Source organism: Enoplosus armatus, chromosome 11, assembly GCF_043641665.1.
Source record: "Enoplosus armatus isolate fEnoArm2 chromosome 11, fEnoArm2.hap1, whole genome shotgun sequence".
In the NCBI taxonomy this organism is placed as follows: domain Eukaryota; kingdom Metazoa; phylum Chordata; class Actinopteri; order Centrarchiformes; family Enoplosidae; genus Enoplosus; species Enoplosus armatus.
Window position 1 is genome coordinate 2,431,942 of NC_092190.1, and position 20,159 is coordinate 2,452,100.

The 20,159-nt window shown below is 45.4% G+C and overlaps 2 protein-coding genes across 3 annotated transcripts in view; one reads left to right on the plus strand and one right to left on the minus strand.

Annotated features, from left to right (window-relative positions):
* The window catches only part of vwa8 (von Willebrand factor A domain containing 8), a 28,876-nt gene extending 19,278 nt beyond the window's left edge, over positions 1 to 9,598 (minus strand). Inside the window, exons 1-10 of the mRNA XM_070914958.1 lie at positions 9,484 to 9,598; positions 8,504 to 8,581; positions 8,255 to 8,385; positions 7,842 to 7,952; positions 2,245 to 2,412; positions 1,670 to 1,834; positions 1,304 to 1,353; positions 1,065 to 1,173; positions 830 to 934; positions 608 to 736 (exon numbers count right to left, since the gene is read on the minus strand). Of these exons, the coding sequence (XP_070771059.1) occupies positions 608 to 736; positions 830 to 934; positions 1,065 to 1,173; positions 1,304 to 1,353; positions 1,670 to 1,834; positions 2,245 to 2,412; positions 7,842 to 7,952; positions 8,255 to 8,385; positions 8,504 to 8,581; positions 9,484 to 9,568 (1,131 nt within the window). The 5' untranslated portion in view covers positions 9,569 to 9,598. The remainder of the gene's footprint in view (positions 1 to 607; positions 737 to 829; positions 935 to 1,064; positions 1,174 to 1,303; positions 1,354 to 1,669; positions 1,835 to 2,244; positions 2,413 to 7,841; positions 7,953 to 8,254; positions 8,386 to 8,503; positions 8,582 to 9,483) is intronic.
* A 1,382-nt stretch (positions 9,599 to 10,980) lies between these two features.
* Positions 10,981 to 20,159, plus strand: part of dgkh (diacylglycerol kinase, eta) — a 41,813-nt gene continuing 32,634 nt past the window's right edge. The window contains exons 1-2 of one of the 2 annotated variants that reach the window (XM_070914372.1): positions 10,981 to 11,028; positions 12,392 to 12,556. In XM_070914372.1, the coding sequence (XP_070770473.1) occupies positions 10,981 to 11,028; positions 12,392 to 12,556 (213 nt within the window). Of the gene's footprint in view, positions 11,029 to 12,271; positions 12,557 to 20,159 lie in introns of those variants that run through there. The other variant, XM_070914370.1, reaches the window with a different exon arrangement.

Genomic DNA, 20,159 nt, shown 5'->3' on the forward strand with positions numbered 1-20,159 from the left:
CATCACTGACACACGGCTGGGAACAAAAATACACTGTGTGTTCCAACAACATGGCGCTGTCAGACAATCCATGAGACATACAGCGCTGCATGTTAGGAGCCAAGAGAATTACTACCACGTTTTTTGGCTGGAAGGATCAGCACCAGTGTTCTTAGAGGTCTGGAGTATCTCTGTTCTCCCAAAGCCCCCACACAGTGACTCATACACAAACACAAGGCTGATAAAGATGTTCCCTTCAAAGAGTCATAAAATGGTCATGCTACTGATACAGTCTGTCTGTCTGTCTGTCTGTCTGTGGCCTGCAGTGGGACAATGGACATCTCTGTGAAATGTATGACTCGCTGACTCAAATAATAATGCGATACTGCCCAAGATTCTTGTCTAACTTTACATGCCGGTCATTTATTTATTTATTCATTCATTTATTTATTTATTTAATCTGTTTTACAAAGCGAAACAGGCTTGCAGCAGGAGCAGTGCTTCATGTCCTTAAAGTCCCAGTCCACAATCAAAATAAAGCACCCCATTGCCCCAACCAAGCGTTGTCTGGTCTTCATACCAGACTGGAGCTGCGGTTTTGCACTGTATATAGCCAGCCTGCTGGTACCTGAAAGGCGATGTCTTTGTCCGCGACGCGCAACGTGACATCTGCATGGCCCTCAGGTTCCCTCGCCGTGGACACGCTCAAAATGGCGCTGGGTGCTGGTTGACGACGACCATCCAAAAGCTCAAATCTCTGAAAGAGTGCCACAGAATGCGTGAGTAATGTGTCTTATCCCATGTTCATCATGCACATTGGATGGCAGATGTGGTTCACATCGTGTCTTACACTGAGGACGCCCTCCACAGCGGTGCGCCCATCCTTGCCCAGGATGCTGTTGTAGGGGTAAAGTCTCTGGACCAGCTGTTGGGAGGACAGCATGGGGAAAGAGTTCTGCAAGAAAAGACACTGACACTAGTATCCATGGACCAACAGAGGTCTTTTTTTTCTTTCTAATCCTGGGCTTTCCTTATTTCCCTCTCTAAGGGACAGTAAGGACGATTTAGAGTGCCTGGATTCTCACCAGCACGTGGAGGGCAGGCAGCAGGTTGTCCACAGGGAAGTCAGGAAGACCAAGGTTGGATGATTCCTGGGAGCACAGCGTAGTAGCTAGTGACAGCAGCTGGGACACCCTGGCACACATGATACAGCTGAATATTATACGTGAACAACTACTGAGACCATCAAAGACGACAGAGGAATACCCACAAGTCAGACAAGCCATTTAAAAAGGTCCGTCCTTCAGTAAGTGCTTTAATTTACCTCTCTGCAGCAACGTTTGGTCCTGCTGTGTACAACAGCTCCAACTGGTCCTGAAGAGAAAACAATGGGTAAGATGAAATATAGCTGCAGGGCTACACACGTCTTCATAGGCGCACGTTAAAAGTTAAGGACACAAATTCAATGTCGAAGATGTACTGCTGAAAACTGCTGAGAGGGTAGAAAGCTTAAAACGTGAAATATCAATAGCCGGCGAATTTTTCATACTCTCACAATTAAGTTTGTGTTATGTGGATTATTCAGGGTAATGAAGAGTTAGATGGTCTCCCCTTCCCTCTCGTCATTGAGGCCTTTTGGCGGTGGTGGCAAATCTCTGGCCTTGGATAATCAGTTCATTCCTGGACTGACCTTGAATGGCAGGTAATAGATGTCTCTGGCCTGGAAGCGAGAGCGGAGAGGAGGATCCAACGGGTTGCCCTTGTACTTGGGGACAGGAAGACCAAGAGCAATGACCCGAAAGTCCTCACTTACACGGACAATCTTCCAGCTGTCCATCTCCTCTTTGGTGTGCTCCTGCAATGCATCAAGGCATAAAACACTCCAATCCTTTTCGACGGTCTATAGCTTCCTGTCACTTTACACATTCTATATGAAATGCAATTTTTGTGCACATATATAGGAGCATGTCACAAGTACAGACACTGAATGTTACACAGTATTTATGGCAAAAGCATTTTGAAAGAGCTCTGTAGGAGTAGTGTGAAACTTCACTGCTTAAGTGTGAAGATACAGCACCATAAACAACAGCCGTGATCATGAAAAAGAATTATTTTCTTAAATGTTAAAAGGGAATGAAGTCTGTCACCCACCGCTGTTGTCTCCTTCATGTTATCATTACGTTTCATTTCCAAACCTTCCAAAACTTAAAGACCTTCAAACCCTCAAGGGTGTTTGACTCATGTAGGCGAGCGCGCTGCTCTGACCTGCAGCAGCTTGTCGTATCGCTCAGCTGACATAAGGAAGCGTCCGTCCTCCAGCTGCATCTCTCTGTTCTCCAGCAGGTTGTTGAGGACCGGCAGAACATTTCTCTCTGCCTTCTCCAGCCCCTCCAGGACCAGGACTCGACCTTGCGTCGCCGCCCTTACAGCACACTGGGGACAAACGCATGAGAAGGGACTAATCAGTTAACTCGATCAATACTCCAGAAATAATATGAGATGCGGGGGAAGACGCTGGTGTCAGGAAACGGCTAATTTTAAGGCTAAACCACTGCGATCAGTTCAGCCTCGGGTCAAATCTGATGTCTCCATTGTCCAGCACGACCTCTGACCCTGTGTAAATGTTAACAGTGCTAAAAGCATTTATACAAAGAGCAATCTGACTGTGCATCAGTTCTTACTGCCCATGCTCTAGTGACAACATGAGCCTGCCATAAAGCCTTTCCTGAGGATGTCCTCAGCTTATTGTGTCCAAAACGTCCAAACCAAGCTTCAAAACAGTCTCAGCTTTTTTTAGGAAGGCCTATTTTCTACCACCAAGTGTGGGATAAAAAAATGTAGTTCTACTTGGTTTACTTTATGCAGCGTGTGTGTGTGTGTGTGTGTGTGTGTGTGTACATATATATGTGTGTGTGTGTAGACGCACATTTCTGCAGAAATCAAAAAGCACATCTGACGTCAAGAGGCAGGAAACTTTAGCTGTCTGGGTGCACCGCAGAGCAAGTGGCCATATAATTAGGTTAACATGTAAATACGTGGCAGGTTGTGTGGGAAGCACAGCCATAAAACTATAGTGAGGACCAGATGCTCTATATTTAACTCTTGATCCATTTTCAGCACCAACGCTGTAATCAGATAATTGTTAGAAATGTAAGTGACGCAGGATGCCGAGAGAGACGGGGGAGCACAGACAGGCCTTGTTGCATGCCCTGTGTGTGCTCGTCAAAATGCTTCTGCACCCGATGAACCTCATTTATGAACACACAAGTCGAGTTTGAAGTTGTGTGCGTGCACAAAGCAACGCCTTCAGCGGGTCTGGGACATGTTTGGGATGTGCCTGACATCTACGGCGGGATGTTCTCCGACGCCGGCAGGTCTCCAGAAACGCTTCAGATCACAGGAAAGTACGAGGTCGCCGTTAGTTTGGGGTCTGTTTAAGAATTGTTCTGTTCCATTTGCGTGGCCCAAATACCTGGTTATTATTAGTTTCTAATTTTAAAACAAACCGCTCCTGTTTTTACCTCCACATGCGCAGTTTTGTGTTAATTCAGCATTAACTGTTCCAGTGACACGCTCTTGCACAGTAATAACTATTATTTTGTACATTTTTGCTTGGCTGTGTCTGGTTTTGACGGAAGTTGCCACAGATTTGTATACGGCACTGACAGCTTTTGTCTTCAGATAGGATTGTTTGGGTGTTTACTTGCCACATGTGACCGACGTATCGCTTAGAAAGTGCATCCAGTTCATTTATTTTTTTAAAAGAACTTGATGCAGAGGCCAGTTATTGGTTGACTTTACACTGGTGTCAGTTCAGATTCAGCTCTAGTGGAGGTGGTCCTTGACTTGCAGAGTGGGTTTGAGGTAAGCTGCCTTACATAAGAAGAGGCGACTGGAGATGTCAAAAATACAGCAAGCATGCGATTACATCCATGTGACTCCATCCTTCAAATGAACTTGGGGGTGGGGGCGGGGTGATGTCTGGACTGAAGGAGGAAAGGAAAAGAGAAAGAGCGAGAACTAAAGAGACCAAAGTAGAGAGACGGGAGGGGAGGGAGAGAGTGAGCACAGGGACTGACACGTTAAGTCTGAATATAGGGCTCCAAATCAGCACAGGGCCCCGAGGAATACTTGGATGTTCTAGTTAACACACACCTCCTACGATACCAAACTATTCTCAAGGAGAAAAGCTAATTTGCACCCACACACATCTTCAGTCCCTCACACAAAATAAGTGTCAGATACTGTAATGTGTACATATACTCAGTAATCGCACCCACGGGCACATACGAACACACAGACCAATGCACCAACTCATAAACCAGCACATGCCAACTCACATGGGCACACACTCTGCCCACATTTCATTAGATGGCACAAAGTCCATGAGATTTGAGGAAATAAGCACTCTCTTCACACTTATTAGCACCGTCAAGTGATGTTGTATCTGTTCACGATCTGCTGCCATGGAAACAACGGACACCTGTTTTCAGTTTGATGAGAAGTTGGGGGGCGAACGAGCCTGGGGGAGGTGAAGGGGCTGACTAGCTTCCCTTGTTGTTACTGTGTCATCAGTGGATAAGGACGAGCGGACAGACAGGACACATTTAATCATTCAGAGCCAGCTTCCAAGACTTTGGACCAGGACATTACCATGAAAAGTGTTAATGTCCGGAAATGTCCGGATTACACCTCTGTGTGGTGCAACAGTGGCACGCCGGCAGAGCCGCTGTCAGAGGGGCAAGCAATCGTCCTGTACTGGCCAGTCGAATCAGAACACCAGGGATCAGTATGTACAGAGAAACAAGGCATCATTATTTGAATGAACATTTAAACACTGTTGAGTACATGCTTTCAAGACAGCGCTTGACTATGAGGTCATATCAGGTGTCACTGTGTAGAAAACACAGCTGCAGCTAATGACATGAAGAATCGGTCAGCTGGGGCACCGTGGTTGCCCGGCCACGAACCACAACTGCCCCGGCTCGAGTCCCACCAAGGACCTTTATTGTCCCTCTCTGTCCTCATTTCCTGCCATCTCTCTACTGTCTCATTTGTGTCGAGTAAGCTATTGAGCAAGCACTGACAACAGTCAACATTGCCGTTTGTTTAGCGGCATATCTGATCAAACTTTCCCCTTGTGCGACACCTGAGTATCGTCTGCTCTGCGTGTAGAAAAGTAGAACTATAATTCTGCCGCTCCAAGTCATTGAGCAAAGATGGTCACTGCTTTTTAAAGTGCATTCTGGGAATTCTGCCGCTGTCGATTTAACTTCAGATATGACAAGCAAAAAATGTCTTTCCAGAGGTTAAATACTTTAACACTAGATTTTTCACTATCGTGTACGAGTTTTAATAGTTTGCAGCGGAGAGTATCACATCATTCTGTAGTACGCACACTGACTTTTTGAATATACTTGGTTTTTTTCAAGTGTGAAGACATTTCATGCTCCGAAGACCTGGTAGGTAGTTACTGGGAACACGGCTAATGATTCAGACAACAATCCCACGTGCAGATGAAACTGAACTGGTAGTAAAATAAAGCACGTTTCTGTTATCTCGTAGGCTGCCACTGCAATGTTCTAACACCATGCTGCCAAACAGCCAAGATGTAATCATGTACACATTTGCAGGCGGTGTGTCTAATCATGTGGTGCCTACAAAATGACACCACATCCCCCAAAACAGACTGCAGATAGAACACACATACTGTACTTGTCCTACTGCTTCAGATTAGGAAGTCAATTGGTTGATTACTCAAGTAGACTGTAATGTACTGTAGATAGAAATAAAAGGAGGTTTCTGGCTTTCAGTCTCATGGAATAGTGTGAGTGCGCGGACAAAAGACGTAATTATTTCATGCAATTAATTGTGCAAAAACAAAATGTCCTCGCTTACAGCCCTCTATGGAATAGCAATATAGGTAATTACATTCAACATAAAAGGGGTTTGTGTTTTTCTGGAGAGGTCTATGTAGATACAGCTTTACACACAAGCGCGGGTTTCTATAATAAAATTGCAGCGTCACATGATTTTTAGTAATGCTTTCCCCTTATGGAACGCTGCCATTCATTTTAGTAAAAGAAGTATCACTATGAGCCATCGAACTATCAAATTAGAAAAATCTGCTCGAGCCAAACAAAACTGCCACATCAGCGGGGCGACAGCCCTAATGGAGGGCCCCCCTTACCTTCTATTAAATTATAAAACCGCTCAGAGAGGCAACGGTTGAGGTGCAGTGAAAGTGTATGCAGTATACTAACTTCTCAAGCAACAGTGATGCATTCACTGAGAAATGTGCACGTACACAGTACATACGACACATGTACACAGAATGCTAGTTTCTTCAGGTACCATTACACTACTGAAGAAAGTGGAGTGACAATCCGTGTACAGTGTCACAGTAACTGAACTCCCTTCCAGCTTCAGTCTAATTAGAAGAAAGTCGAACTAATTAGCCGTGAGTTGTCCTGCTCCAGAAGAGCAGGTTCGTGAGTGAAGTCTAAAGGATGAAACGTGACAAACTTCACCCTGTTTCCATGGCGTTTATATTTTAACTGTTATGCAACTGATTTCTTTTTCTTTCTTTCTTTTTTTTTTCTTTTTACACAGAAGAAGCCACGTGCTAATTAGCTGTGGATGATGACGTGACTGACTAAATGTTAATTATCACAGCTTATCATCATTTGTCACTGCTGACTCCTTGAAGCCCGATGACAGGGCTTAATGATCGGGCTTATGTGGATGTTGTTTTTTTGTTTTTGTCCTCCATGATTGTTTTTCTGCACCCGTGAGAAATGAATGGAGATGAATGGGGAACAGAAAGTTCTCCTTAGAGAAACCAGCCTGGATAATGAGGAACTGCTTGTCTCCATGGTTACTTGACTTACAAAGTCAACAGCGTGTGGGGGTGTATGTTTGCATAAAGCTTGATCGATCAAAAAGTGGCACGGAAGAAGAAGAAGAGAATGGAGCGGTAAGGGAGGGCACCACTGAGTTTATGTGTTACTGTAACTGAACGGCTTCTGTTTGTCAGCTTCAGAGAGAGAAGCAGAGAGGATAAAGTAGCCGCTGCACTAGACAACTTGCTTTCAGTATTGGTCATGTCAGTTCTTCACAGTGTTATGCAGACATTTAGCCAGAATCGGATTATCGGTATTCTAAATTTGTGTTTAAGTCAATCTAAAAGATCATGAAAAATGAAAGAATGTTTGAAATGGCCCAATGTGATGTCTACAACTAGAAATATCTTTAAAGGAAAACCCTCTCAGTTTGTTGCATTGAGCTAGAAATGAGCCATGAACCGAATATGCGCACCTGTTGTGGACTAAAATGGGATTTGTTCTTGTTTTCTCATGTTCTCCTTGTTGTCCTGCATGTGCTCCATCTGCGTAGTGCTGCACACATACATTTGGCTCTGCTAGCACCCACAGATTGATCATAACGTACCCCAAATCCTTGAGAATTGATTGAGATGAGATTGAGAATAACGGAATGAAATATAATAATAATGATCTGCTTTTTGAATCTTTGCTTCTAGAAGACATGTCTTCAGCCTCCCATGCAGGAAACATAAACGGGTAGATCTGACCAAGCCTGATCAAGCCTGTCTCAGCATCCACTCGGCGAGAGACAGGATACATGCTGGGGGTCACAAATCTATAGACAAGACATCCACTTTCACACTCTTAAGAAAATGTAGTGAGTGCACATAACAAGTACATTCAAATGCCACTGTGTCGAACATTCAATGGCTAGTAATAATAACTTGATTTACCTGGAAAAGCGGACTTTAGACGAACTTGGGCTCATTAGACAGTGTGTAAATCCAAAGAAAAACTACGAGCACCGAGCGGATTTACCTGGTCTATGTAGAAGGCCGTCCCTGAGCGGATCTCTCGCCTCTGTTTCAGGTCAGTCTCCGTGGTGTCCCGGGACAGAGCCACATACTCTACTTCCCGTTTGGTCAACTCCTGGTCAACAACGAGGGACACACAGCACTTCAGAGAGTTTCAGGATTTTGTTGTACAATACAAATATGAATGAGAATTTTGCAAACAATCTTTTATTTTATTTCTTTACAATAAACATTTCAAGAATTTCATGCGCAGTACATTTTTTGGGCAATTTGTTGCCAGAAATCTTTATACAACTCTGTCTTGTCAACGTATTGTGTTCATTACCATTGTTAGTTGTAGTTTTACGAATACTTAAATACATACGTTTTCACACGCCGTCATTTGACAGCTTGCCTGTGTGTTATGTGTGTACTCACGAGGTACTGCATAGCTATGGATCGTCTCAGGGGTCCTGGGGGGCCAATAAGGAACACATCCTGGCCCAACAGGTCTTTCTGCATAATCCATCGTAGGTGCTGAGCCACTGTCTGGGGTAAGGAGTCTGAAACTAGCAAACAAAATAAAGTTTTAGTAGGTTCTGTTTCACTTGTCTTCCTCTCATTTCATGCAGACGTATATTTGGCACAGACATCTCCAATCACATACACACTCAGAAAATGACATACTGTGTTTGACAGGAACAAGTTCTGGATTCCGGGGTGTTTTGAGTTTGTAAGAGATCTCTCCAATCGTCACCGTATCACCTGCAAACATCAGGGTATCCAATACATGAGAAGGTCCTTCACAGACAGCTCTAGTGTTGCCATGATGGCTCATATAGATACTCTCTTTGTAAGCCCCCCCCCCCCAAAAAAAAAATTTGTTTTATATAATGTTCCGTAATCATATTAATTGACCTGAATATTAATGGACGATAATAAGAATAAGATATGTCACTTCTGGCTGCCAACGTTGTTTGGCTGGACATGAAAGCATGGAGAGAAACGTGGACTGCACAACTGAGTGGATGTATATTTTATATTTTAATATATATATATATATTTTGTAAAATAGTCTTTGAGCAACCGGGAAATGTCCTTCAAACTGAGGTAAGTGCTGTTCAAACGGCCTGCGCAGCTTTTCAAAGTTTGGTTTGTGTCTGTCTTTGAGAAGAAGTACAGAAACTTGCTTAGTTAGCTCTGTGACTCGAAGGTAGCTAGCTTAATTAGCTCACTGTCGTTGCAAAGGTTTCAAATATAAAGACGATTAGCTTAGTTACACTGCGTTAAAGGCTAAAACTGAGGCTGGCTAGTAACATGACTTGGCTACTTGCCTGACTTTAACCTTTAACCTTTCACCTAGTCAAGTGTATTCTCCATGTTCCCGGGTCAAAGTCATGCTAATCGGTCATCTTGTTGTGTTCAACTAGCCTCCGTTGGACAACACATAACTACAATCACCAGCGTTTTGTCACCTAGCAACCACGCAGTTTCATTGCTGTCCCCGGCAGAATAAAGTTAGCTAACAGTTGGTGAGAGCTAATTATCGATCTATCCAGACTACAGATGTAGCTGTTTCCCATTGAATAGAAGCGTCAACGTGTGCGCTACTTTTCTGCGCTCGCCGTGTCAGCAGTGGTGCAACTGGGTTCGAACAGGTAAGTTACCCGAGGACGTGTTGAGAAGTTTGACCTCATGAGTTCTCCACATCCAGCCGTCTCTTCCCAGGACAGCACCCAGAATATTCCGCATTCTTCTGGCAGCGACGGCCGCTGAGGTGCCGCTACATAATATCTGGGAGTGCATACCGAAACTATGCTGTTTCCACCCAGAACATACTATGAAATAAAAGTCCACGGGCTTCTTGTCAGGCTACGTCCTGACCGGCCTTGTTCCCATTTCATAACATCTGTCAGCTCATTTTGTGCGAGTCGGAAGATAATAAAAGAGGGACAAATGGGTCCGGGGGAAAAAGTCTTCCGTAGTGGTTTTCACGTTTTTTTTGACAAGTGTCCGATAGTTCCGAGTCAGTATTTACCACATTAATAACATCTTGCCAGTTATTGAGCTGCTTTCCTGCGGTGACTAAAATAGTCGAATAAATGTTTTGTGCGAATAAACATTCTTTATCCATTATATTTATATAGCCTTTCCGACTGTCTGTCTGAACAATCTAACAACTAAAATCAGCCCTACATTTTCAGGTGTTTCTCGCAATCCCAAAGGCCAGGGTATACCAAAAGTAGTAGGTGTTGATCTCTATATCTACATTTTATGTGACTTGAATTGTTTTATTTTATTACCTCATCCCACCCGTCTGTTTCTCTCTGTTGCAAACCCTTCCCTCAATGGGTCCATTGTGTGTTAAATAAAGAACAAATCCAAAACACACAGTTTTTATGAATCGAATTCATCTTGAGACACACATTTCCGTTCCTTCTGACCCACAGTCCGCCACAGCATTAAGCACAAAAGCGCAAGCCTTGGGACGGAATGAAAAACAATACAATCCAATGGAATGTGTTGTCGTCCTTTGTGTTCCTTTGTGCTCCACCTTTGCTGCTGTTGTAATATAATAATAATATAATATATATATATATATAATATATATATATAATAATAATATGTGTTGGCTTTTGAGTTCAAAGTGTCCAGTGGAGAGACGGAGAGCAACCAAGATCTGTTTCAGTCGGCTGACATGAGGAATGGGGGCAAATTGAGAGACTGGATCTCTCATTAATTGGATTGGCAAAGGCAATACCTCGCTCGATGACGTCATTTCCATTTTACGCTCACGTAGACGCGGGCCTGCTCAAGTGCACGCGCTCAGTCTCACAAGCCGGAGCCGTGCGCGTGGGACAAAACCGCGTTTAAGCGGGCTTTGACATTTATCACGTGGAGCGCTGATAGGCTCGGCCCTAGAAGGAGCACAGCGGAGGAGGAGGAGGAGGTGGAGGTGGGGGGGGGGGAGAGAAGAGCAGGCAAGAGGAGAGTGGTGCTGTGGTGGTGGCGGCAGTGGTGGAGGGAGCACAAGGCGAATTTAAATCTCATCCACTCAGTGCGCATATGAGCGGTGTCGGGGCGGCGAGGCAGGTCGTGAATCCCCTCCACCTTCCCCTGATTGGGTTCTTTTCTCCCCGGAGCGGACGCGGAGGTCTGGGACTATGGAGGATGTCTACCATTACACCCGCAGCCCTGCCTGGGAGGAACTGGTTAGTAACATTCAACACTGGATACTTTTTTCCCTCCGTTTCTCATTTCACTCCGAGCCTGCTCAGTCTCCCCCCCCCCCCCCCTACCACCACCACCCCCCAAACCTCGGAACAGAGAGGACTCAGAGCTCTCGCTGCGCTCATGTGTCCAGAGGTCTGATTACGAGTTTGTGCTGAACTTCGTCCTTCACTTCGGGAGGCGTTTCATCCTCTTTGATAGCCTGTTCCTATAACCTGTTTTCCTTTCCCGTTTGAATATCTTATCTTGTAAGTGCTGTTGATGGTAACCCCCCCCCCAAAAAAAAACTAAAGTCAAATGCATTGAGAATGTTTAAATGGCTCTAAATTGAATTGGATTTTATCCTTCTCGGTCGCGTTTATTCTCAGATGAAAAGATGGAAGAGTGCGTGTGTGTGTGTGTGTGTGTGTGTGGGGGGGCTCCTCTCCTAATGCCGAAATCGAGGGGAGATTTGTATGATTCAGATAATGAAATGCCATACCCTGTCCCATTTCCTTGTGGAATCCAACTCCTACGGTCTTGCCCACCGCATGGAAATTCATTTTTTCTAACTCTAACTCTGGCATGTCAAAAAACGAATTCGGTCGCTCGGTCTCATCGAGGACGGGCGTCTCTTACTGAGACTTGGATTTTTACATTTTATATTGTTGTGTTTTTTTTTTTGGGGGGTGAAATGAATGCAACGACTTGAGCTGCCCAGGCTCAGTGGGCTGTGTAGGCTACAGTGTATTCCTATTTTGCATGCACATACCTCCCGCATCCCTATAGATTCACTGGATAGAGTAGTTTTTTTTTATTGATTTATTGTGATATTTATTTTGAGTGGTGGTGGCCTTCTTACGATACAGTTCTTGACTTGAGCAAAAAAAAAAAAAAAGAAAAAAAAAAAAGAAATTGAAGTCCCAATAAATGACTCTTATTTTTGTGGCACCGCTCGGATGCAGTGTGTGTGTGTGTGTGTGTGTGTGTGTAAAACAGCCGCTAGGGTCTGCCGTGCCACGGACATGTCCACCGGTTTACGGAGCAGATGAGGCGGTCTCTAGCCTCAGTCTGGACTGGCCGTGCGGGCTGGAGCCACAACCGTCGGCCGAGCAGGGGCTGGGGGGTTTTATATGCTGTGGAGCCCATCCCCACCGTGCCGCGACATGCTACATCCCCTATGCGTTTACCAGCCCACACACACTCCAGAAAACACAGCCGCCCGTATCATAGCGGCAGCGAGAGATGACAGCGAGGAGAGACGCTTCCCAGCCGCTGAGCTGCCCTCGCCTCCCGGAGAGGAAGGGAGCGGCGGACCACCGGGCGAAGGCTAACCCCGATTGGTTTTATCCCTCCCCTCGACAGGAGCCGGAGAAAGGACCGGCGTCCGCGGCGGGGATCCATGCCCATGTGGTGGGGGCTGTCGCCGGCTCCGGCGCGGCGGACGAGTCCTCTGACAGCGAAGCGGAGCAGGAAGGCCCCCAGAAACTCATCCGGAAAGTGTCCACCTCAGGACAGATCAGGAGCAAGGTAAGCCCGTCTCTGACGCACTGTGTGTGGATGTTTGAATTTGGAGCGCAGGCTGGGCCGCTCAAGAGAGGTGTGTGTTGTGGGGGTTTGTTGGTCTGTACTCTGCCATGTAGGCTTCATGCAGGACTGCAGGGCTCCTTTACTCCTTATCTTTTCTTTTAGATCTTGCTTGGAATGACAGAAAACAAACAAACCTGCTAAAACCTGTTGTGCTCTGATGTGTGTGTGTGTGTGTGTGTGTGTGTGTGTAGTGTGTACCTACAAAGTAGTGCAACCTCAGCAAAGGCACAACTCATGTGAAGTATTCTATCTTTAAAGTGCACCTGTGAACCTACTGACTATTGATGGTGTCTGTTTTCATTCATTCTTAATTTCTTTATAGCCACTCCATCACAAATATATGTTTCCCCCTCTCTTCTTGTAACTTAATTGTATGATATATAAAGTATATATATATATATATATGTGTGTGTGTGTGTGTGTGTGCAAGGGAGGTTGAGATTAGCTTCAATAATAAATAGTGCTTCACAGATAAAGCGATCCGCTGCATCCCTGCGTTTGACGCGCAGGACTCAGTAAGGGGATGCTCTGCTAATTCTTACCTCTGACACCTAAGCTTTCTTGGCCCACTTAGCTTTTACACTGTAAAAGACCAATGGATCCACTTAATTATTGACTGCTCCGCTCCACCCCACCCTGCATTATTCAGCGGGGGGGGGGGGGGGGGGGGGGGGGGGGGGGGGGGGGGGGGGGGGGGCTATATTTAGAGACTAGGGGCCACAGGAATGTCTGGCCATACCTTTCTTATGCAAATCCCAAACCCCCCCCCAGTGAGTGTAGTGCTGCCTAGAGGAAATGTTGCACGGCTGCAGCTAACGTTATGATTCATTTTTGATTAATCAGTTGCTTACTTTTTCCAATACGTTTATGAACAGCCTGTAAAAGATTAATGACACATGTCCGTCAGAAGCTGCTGGATAATAAATAGATAATAAATAGATAACGCTAAATAGTGGATTGCCAAAGATGTGATCCATTTGTCTTTTTTTCCGTCAGTTGACAGTTACACTGTTATTATGTTGTACTCAATCAGGAGGCAGTCGAAAAGGGTGATATAATGTACGTGTAAACACAGATCCGGCTGACGTTTGCTGACGTTTTCCTGAAGGACTCCTTGCTGCAAGTAGATCTTTCCGCGCACGCAGTGGTCCTCTGCTCACCTGTCGCCTCTGAAGTTGGCGGCAGGAGTTTGGAAAGTGGATGAAAGTCAGGTTGACATGAGCCACGATGCACACTGTGACTGCACTGTAATGCACGCATTCTGAGGGGATGCTAATTGCATTGGCTGGCAGAGAGAGCCCGGAACTATATATACGGCAGGCTACATGCCACACTACAACTAGTTCATACTGCTATCATGGTGGTATAGAGCACTTCTACTGTAACCGTATCAGTGTGCTTAGCATGTTGACATTGTGCTAGCAAAGGTCTCAGAGTTGTTGTCGTGTGGGTCAGTGGGTTTTTTTTTCTGTCAGAGTGTGTGTGTGTGTGTGTGTGTGTGTGTGTGTGTGTGCTGAGAGTTACTAATGGAGCATGCAGGCACTGACTCACTGAGTGTTGTTCCACTGGGTTGTTTGCTCAGCTCTGAACTGTGTGTGTGTGTGTGTGTGTGTGCGCACATGCATGTGTACGTTTACCCATCACGTTGTCTATATCCATCCCTCTCTGTCCACCATCTCTCTGGTTCTTTGGTTGCCACAGACAACCGCATCTTTCGTCCCTCGTTGTCTGACTCCATGGCGATGCTGCCTGTAAAAGGTTTGGTTGAAGGGGCACGTATAGGATATACTGTATGTATATAAGTCTTAATGTCGTGTTAATGTTACATATTGCTGTTGTGTGTGCCTTCCAAATATTTGGACAAATTGTATTTTGATGCTTTGGCAACGTTGTTTTTGAAACTTTCATGCCAGTAAGGTCTTTTGAATTGAAGTGAAAAGCCAGCAAGTTAACAACTAATTTAACGCTGCACGGACGCTTTAAAAAAAAAATCCTTTTTTCTACATAAGAAATGGAATAAAAACTGCCACTGGGGGCTGTATGGAGAATCATCATGGAATTAGGCAGCAATAGTCACACTATTTTATGAATATCAAGATTATTTAACAACATTGTGTAAAATTCGTGAAATAAAATGCAAGAAAACTTATATTTTGACGCTTGTAAACATGGATATTGATTGTAAAGTGTGAGTCTTAACTCCTGACAGAAGTGAACTGTAACTCCGCTCTGTCTCTGTCCCTGCAACTGAAATCATTACGGCTATTTGTGGCTAACTCTGCGGTTTATCTGCCTGATGTCAACTATCGTTAATAGCCACTTATGAACCCATCATGACAAATCGATAACATCGGCAGCCGCGGGTTACTTGTTGTTGTTGCTGAACGCTTGACTGAAGCAGAGAGGAGACATCGGGAATCATTTATTCCTGACGCCTGATGTTCTGAGATTTCTCGTCAGACGGAAAGTAATGGGATTTGACCGCACGGAGAGAGAATGTGATACTCCATCATATGGGCATCACACACTGTCATTTCCCTCCTCCCTCTCTCATGAAGTGGATGCAGTAACTTACATTGCTTTAAATGCGTTTTTACCCATTAAACTCAGTCAATTACGATAAACACAAGAATATCTGGTAGAATGGAACTACAGTTTTTTTTTCGTAGCCTTCTTCTCCTGTCATCTCCACTCTCGGCCCCCCCTCTCTGTCTTTTCAGGGTGTGCTGTTGCAGCTGAAGGGAGCTTATAAACTTGTGACTAATACTGTAGCCGTGTGATTGAAAGCAGAGCTAATGGCGTGCCGGAGCCTGCTGCCGTACAGGGGACTGGGGAAGCGCTCTGCAGGCCTGACACAGAATAATCCAAATGAGATAGGTGCTGAGTTGGGACGGGTTGGGATACTCTGTGGCTTACGTTTATGGGAGGTAACGGCTGACTTTTTGGATTAAATACCTTTGGCATCGGCCCTGGATTGAGCCAACTGGTGGATATTGGTTTTGTTTATTTAACCTTTAGGCCAAAATGGCAGCGTAGGGTGTAGACTACACAATATCCACATGCTGATTTCAGCCCATTTCATTTACCTTGCTCTCTTATATGCTCTCTAATATTTCCATCTGGAAGACGCTCAAATAGGTGAGCATAAGAGGGAGAAACAAGCACCCAAAGGCCCCCTCAACAAGCACACGCGCCTCCTTTTTTTCCCCTTTACTGGAAGATCGTACCATACTTAAACAGGTGACGTGATGATGGTAGGTTTGAAAGGAACACAACGCTGTAGACAAGGGAATCTCTTCTAAATGTGTCGCGATGGTCTCACTTTATCTCTCACACTCTCACTTAGGCAGAAATAGTAGCTGTGCATAATTATACACTGGCACTGGAGTAATCTAAAGTTGAGTCTCTTCCTGTCCAAAGCTGTAGCTGAATCTAATTGAGGTGATCGTGTGTAAATTGCTGGCCTTCAACAACATCACTTAGCATCCCCTGTACCCACTTGACACGTGTATAACTACCCGTATATGTGGTCCAGTTGCACAAAGGAGATCACAGACAAGGGAATTACCCCTTCCCAACTGCTGGATTGTAATTTTCCCATCACCATGGTGAAATTTTAGCAAGCAGTGGGAGTTGGAGGAGGAAGGGTACACACTTACAATTACACCCAACCGGGAGGACAATATGCCTGCTACAGGAGAGTGGTGCTGGTGCTGGTGCTGGGGAAGAAATGGAGAGAGAAACTGAGAGATTCAGCACTGGCCTCTAAAAGACTCGATTGTTCTGGCTCCACAGGCACTCCAGTCTTACTCAGGAATGACAAATGAGTCGGTAATGGAGGTATAACAGAGTCTAACTGCATGGAATGATTCCTGAGACAGTGGGCTTCTCTCAGCAGCCGGTCAGCATCCACTCAAACTCAGGACATGTAAGTAAGCAGTTGTCCTCATGGGCTGACCAATTACAGTCAGCGAGATTTTTTTTTTCTTATCGGTCATGAGTTGAAATTGCCAGACAGCGAGCTGAGACGTCTCTCTTCTCTGACTGCATGTATTTGTGCAAGTGTGTGCATGTGCGTTGTCGAAGGGTTCTGCGAGACCCCGGTTCTGTTTTAAGAAAGGTTGCGGTATTGACAATATCGGCGGGGCGGAAAGAGATGGGAGATTTAGGACAATATCGGCAGCCCTGCTCTCTCAGGCTTGTTATTTTAATAATCTTTAACCTTTGCACTTTGCAGTAGAAGACTTGCACTAATGAGGGAAGGAGGTGGAAAGTCAAGCATTTTTTGTCAGATTAATTAGATAGAAGCCTCGGCGAGGCCCAGAAGGGAACTGGTAATTGGTTTAGTGCTCTGGAGCTTTAAGGTAAGAGAGAGAGAGAGGCCATACCATTAGTATAAGGGGGTCTATTGTTGACTCTGGTTAGCCCTGGCTTAAGTTCATAGATGGTCAGGTCCTGCATGAACTAGCCATGTGAGTAAGCTGTTTGACTGACTGCCTGGGTATCGTCAAAGGCAGGACGCGGGTCTGCTCCGCTCTCTTCATTTAGCCTTTCAGGGAACTCCTGCTCTGCTCTTATCCACCAACCACAGCTGCTGGACTCATTTGAACTGCCTGTGCCTTTGTCCATTGTATAAGCGTGTGTGTGTGTGTGTGTGTGTGTGTGTGTGCGTGCGTGTGTGTGTGTGTCACCCCGTCCGTGGCCAGGCAAAGTGTGGGTGTACGGTACACGGCGCTCAGGTTACTCATTTCTCTCTGGCACAGGACTCGCTCTCCGTCTCACAATTTAGCAGAAGAGAGGAGCAGTGCACAGAGGCAAGCAGAAGGACTATTTATAGATCACTTCTGGCCTACTTGGCAACAGGAAGGAGATGAAGACAAGGAAAGGAACTATGGAGGCCAAAGAGGGACAAAATAGAAAATAGAACATCCAACTAGAGCAAAGTCGCCGCCGCCGCTGCTGCTCTGGCTGGGCAGAGGGGATTCAAGTCGTACTCTGCGACTTTGGCGGCTCGAAGTTTCGAGACAAAACCTCCTTTCTTTTTAAAGTTTGACTGTCTCAAGGTGCAGTCGATACATGAAGTCTACTTGCCAGTGTCAATACAGCTCATACTCTGCTGTGTAATGGCTCACCTCCCCAGCTTATAGTACGCAGTGTGTGTGTTTGTCTCAATCAGTCATGAGGTGTTCATTAAGCTCCTCGGTCATCACCGTGCCCCCCCCCCATCCCTGCAGGTTGGATTAGCCGTCCAAGCAGCTGATCGTACAGCCTACGGTGCATGTGTGTTCACATGAGAGTTTGCATGTGCTTGCATGTTGCAAGGAAGAACCATGAGCAATGAGCGACCGCTTAGATTAGAGATCCCTGAACGCACCCTCTGGTATTCTCCCCGGTGGCTCAACAAGTTGAAATGAGGAGATGACTTCATCTGCCGCCAGATTCGGTCCCGCTGATCGTAGTCGCAGGCAAGAAGCAGCGAAGTCCTTATAGGGTAGTCAGCATTGAGGTATTTCACCTATTTCACCGCAGGAATCTGGTCTTCAGGCCGTACCTACGGAAAGGGAAGCGGGGAGTGAACGTAGGTGGGCAGCTGTATCGGAGCATTCGCGTCCTCTTCCTGTTGTGTTTGTTCCTCTCAGTCATCGTCTCTGTCACAACAGACAAGAAGACATTTTTTGTTAACACAGGCCTGATTCTGAGTTCCATTCATTATTGTGGACTTAAAGAAAGTCCTTACTTTCCAGTTGGACCCCTCCGCGAGTATGGCGCCTTTTTGAAGTGGCCCTCCACCCCTTTTCACTTTTTCATGTCGAAGTCAATTTGACAAAGTCACCGGGAGTAAAAGTGTGAAAGCAGTTACAGTACAACAGTTTCCTCTGGCTTTGGGGGGAGCTTTTTAACGTCCAAGAAATCACAGGAGGGACGTCACTCAAGTAATGGAGACTACGCATTTACAAACTGGGGCATAAAGTTTGAAAAACATGTGCGAAAGGGTCTAATGGAAGATGCTATCAAGCTGCATCATGGGAAGTGTAGGATCCAGTGTTTCTGGAGCTTGACCCATGCTAGGGACTAAAAGTGAGGATATCTCGGCCTCTGCTGCTTTGACTTTGACATTTTATTTGAAATCTCTCACTTGAAAGTCCCAAACTTTAGGAAGTGCAATACAACATCGCTTGAGAGGGTCACTTCCCCAAAATGTTCCCGCTTACCATGGTTTTATTCGGTTTTTTAACACGTCTGCCTCTGAGATTCCTGCCCCCACCCCAGAGCAACTGGTCTGACTACGACTTGAACAATGAACAATGAGATTTAAAGATTCACATCAGTATCTCTTTCCAGAAACAACGTCAAGACTCCAGAGGCGCTCCAGAGATCTCACTGCAAACAGTTTTCATTGGAGCTGCTTTTTTTCTTTTAGAAATGGTCTCCATGTAAACTAGGGCTGCAACTAACAATTCTTTTAGAATCTGTTGATTATTTACTCAATTAATCGTTTTGTCTGTAAAAAAAAACCCCCAGAAACCATTATCATTTCCCTGAGTCACATCTTAAAGTTCCTTGTTTACCAACCGACCAACAGTCCAGAACCCAACGATATTGAGTTTACTGTCATGTGTGGAGAAGAAAAGCAGCAAATCCTCACATTTGAGGCGCTGCAACCACAGAACATTTGGAATTTCTGCTTCAAACATGACTGGAACAATTCATCAATTATCAAAAAAAAAACCATTTCAGTCGTAGTGAAACTGTTGGCAGCGTGTTCTGAGTAATAGGGACACTTTTCTTTTTCAGTTTTTCTCAAATGTAACTTTAAAGTTTTTGTGATTTGGGTGTGCGGAGCCCGGCTCCGTATATGCCTGCTTCATCCACTGTGACATGCCAGTGCGTGTGTATAAAGTGTGTATCCACAGCGGGCCTGTATTCTACAGCAGTGTTTTCTGTGTTTAAGTTGACACAGCTGGTGGGCAGGATGTCAGCTTCAGGCCTCTGTCTCTGTTTGTAATTCTCCCCTTAGAGAGCAGCCTTCCTATGCTATAAATAGCCTCTGCACATGTGTGTGTGTGTGTGTGTATGCGCCCCCCCCCCTCCTCTCCCACCTCTCCTCTATGTGCCCAGAGAGAATGATGTTCTTCCACACAGCATTTCCATCTGTGTTTTATCTTTTCCATGTCTCCCTGTATTTGCTCTGTACGTCCAGTGTGTGTCAATGCGTGCAAGATGATGGTGGTCATAATGATGATGAGTGTGTGTACTGGGCTGGCACATGGAGAGATGGTTGATTTGATGTGACACACACACACACACACACTGGCTCTATAGGAGACAGGAAGACCGTATTTCTTTATCTCTCTTTCTGTCTTTCCATCATTAGTTTAGGTTTTTAAAGACATTTCCAATCCATTTTCACTCTCCCATCTGTTCCCTGTTAGCTGTATCATCCTTGTCTCTCACCCTATGGTATTCTGCATTTTTCTCCTCCTCCCCTCTGCCTTTGCTTACCACAAAATGTTCCCGGTGTGCGGAACGTTCATGAAGCGAG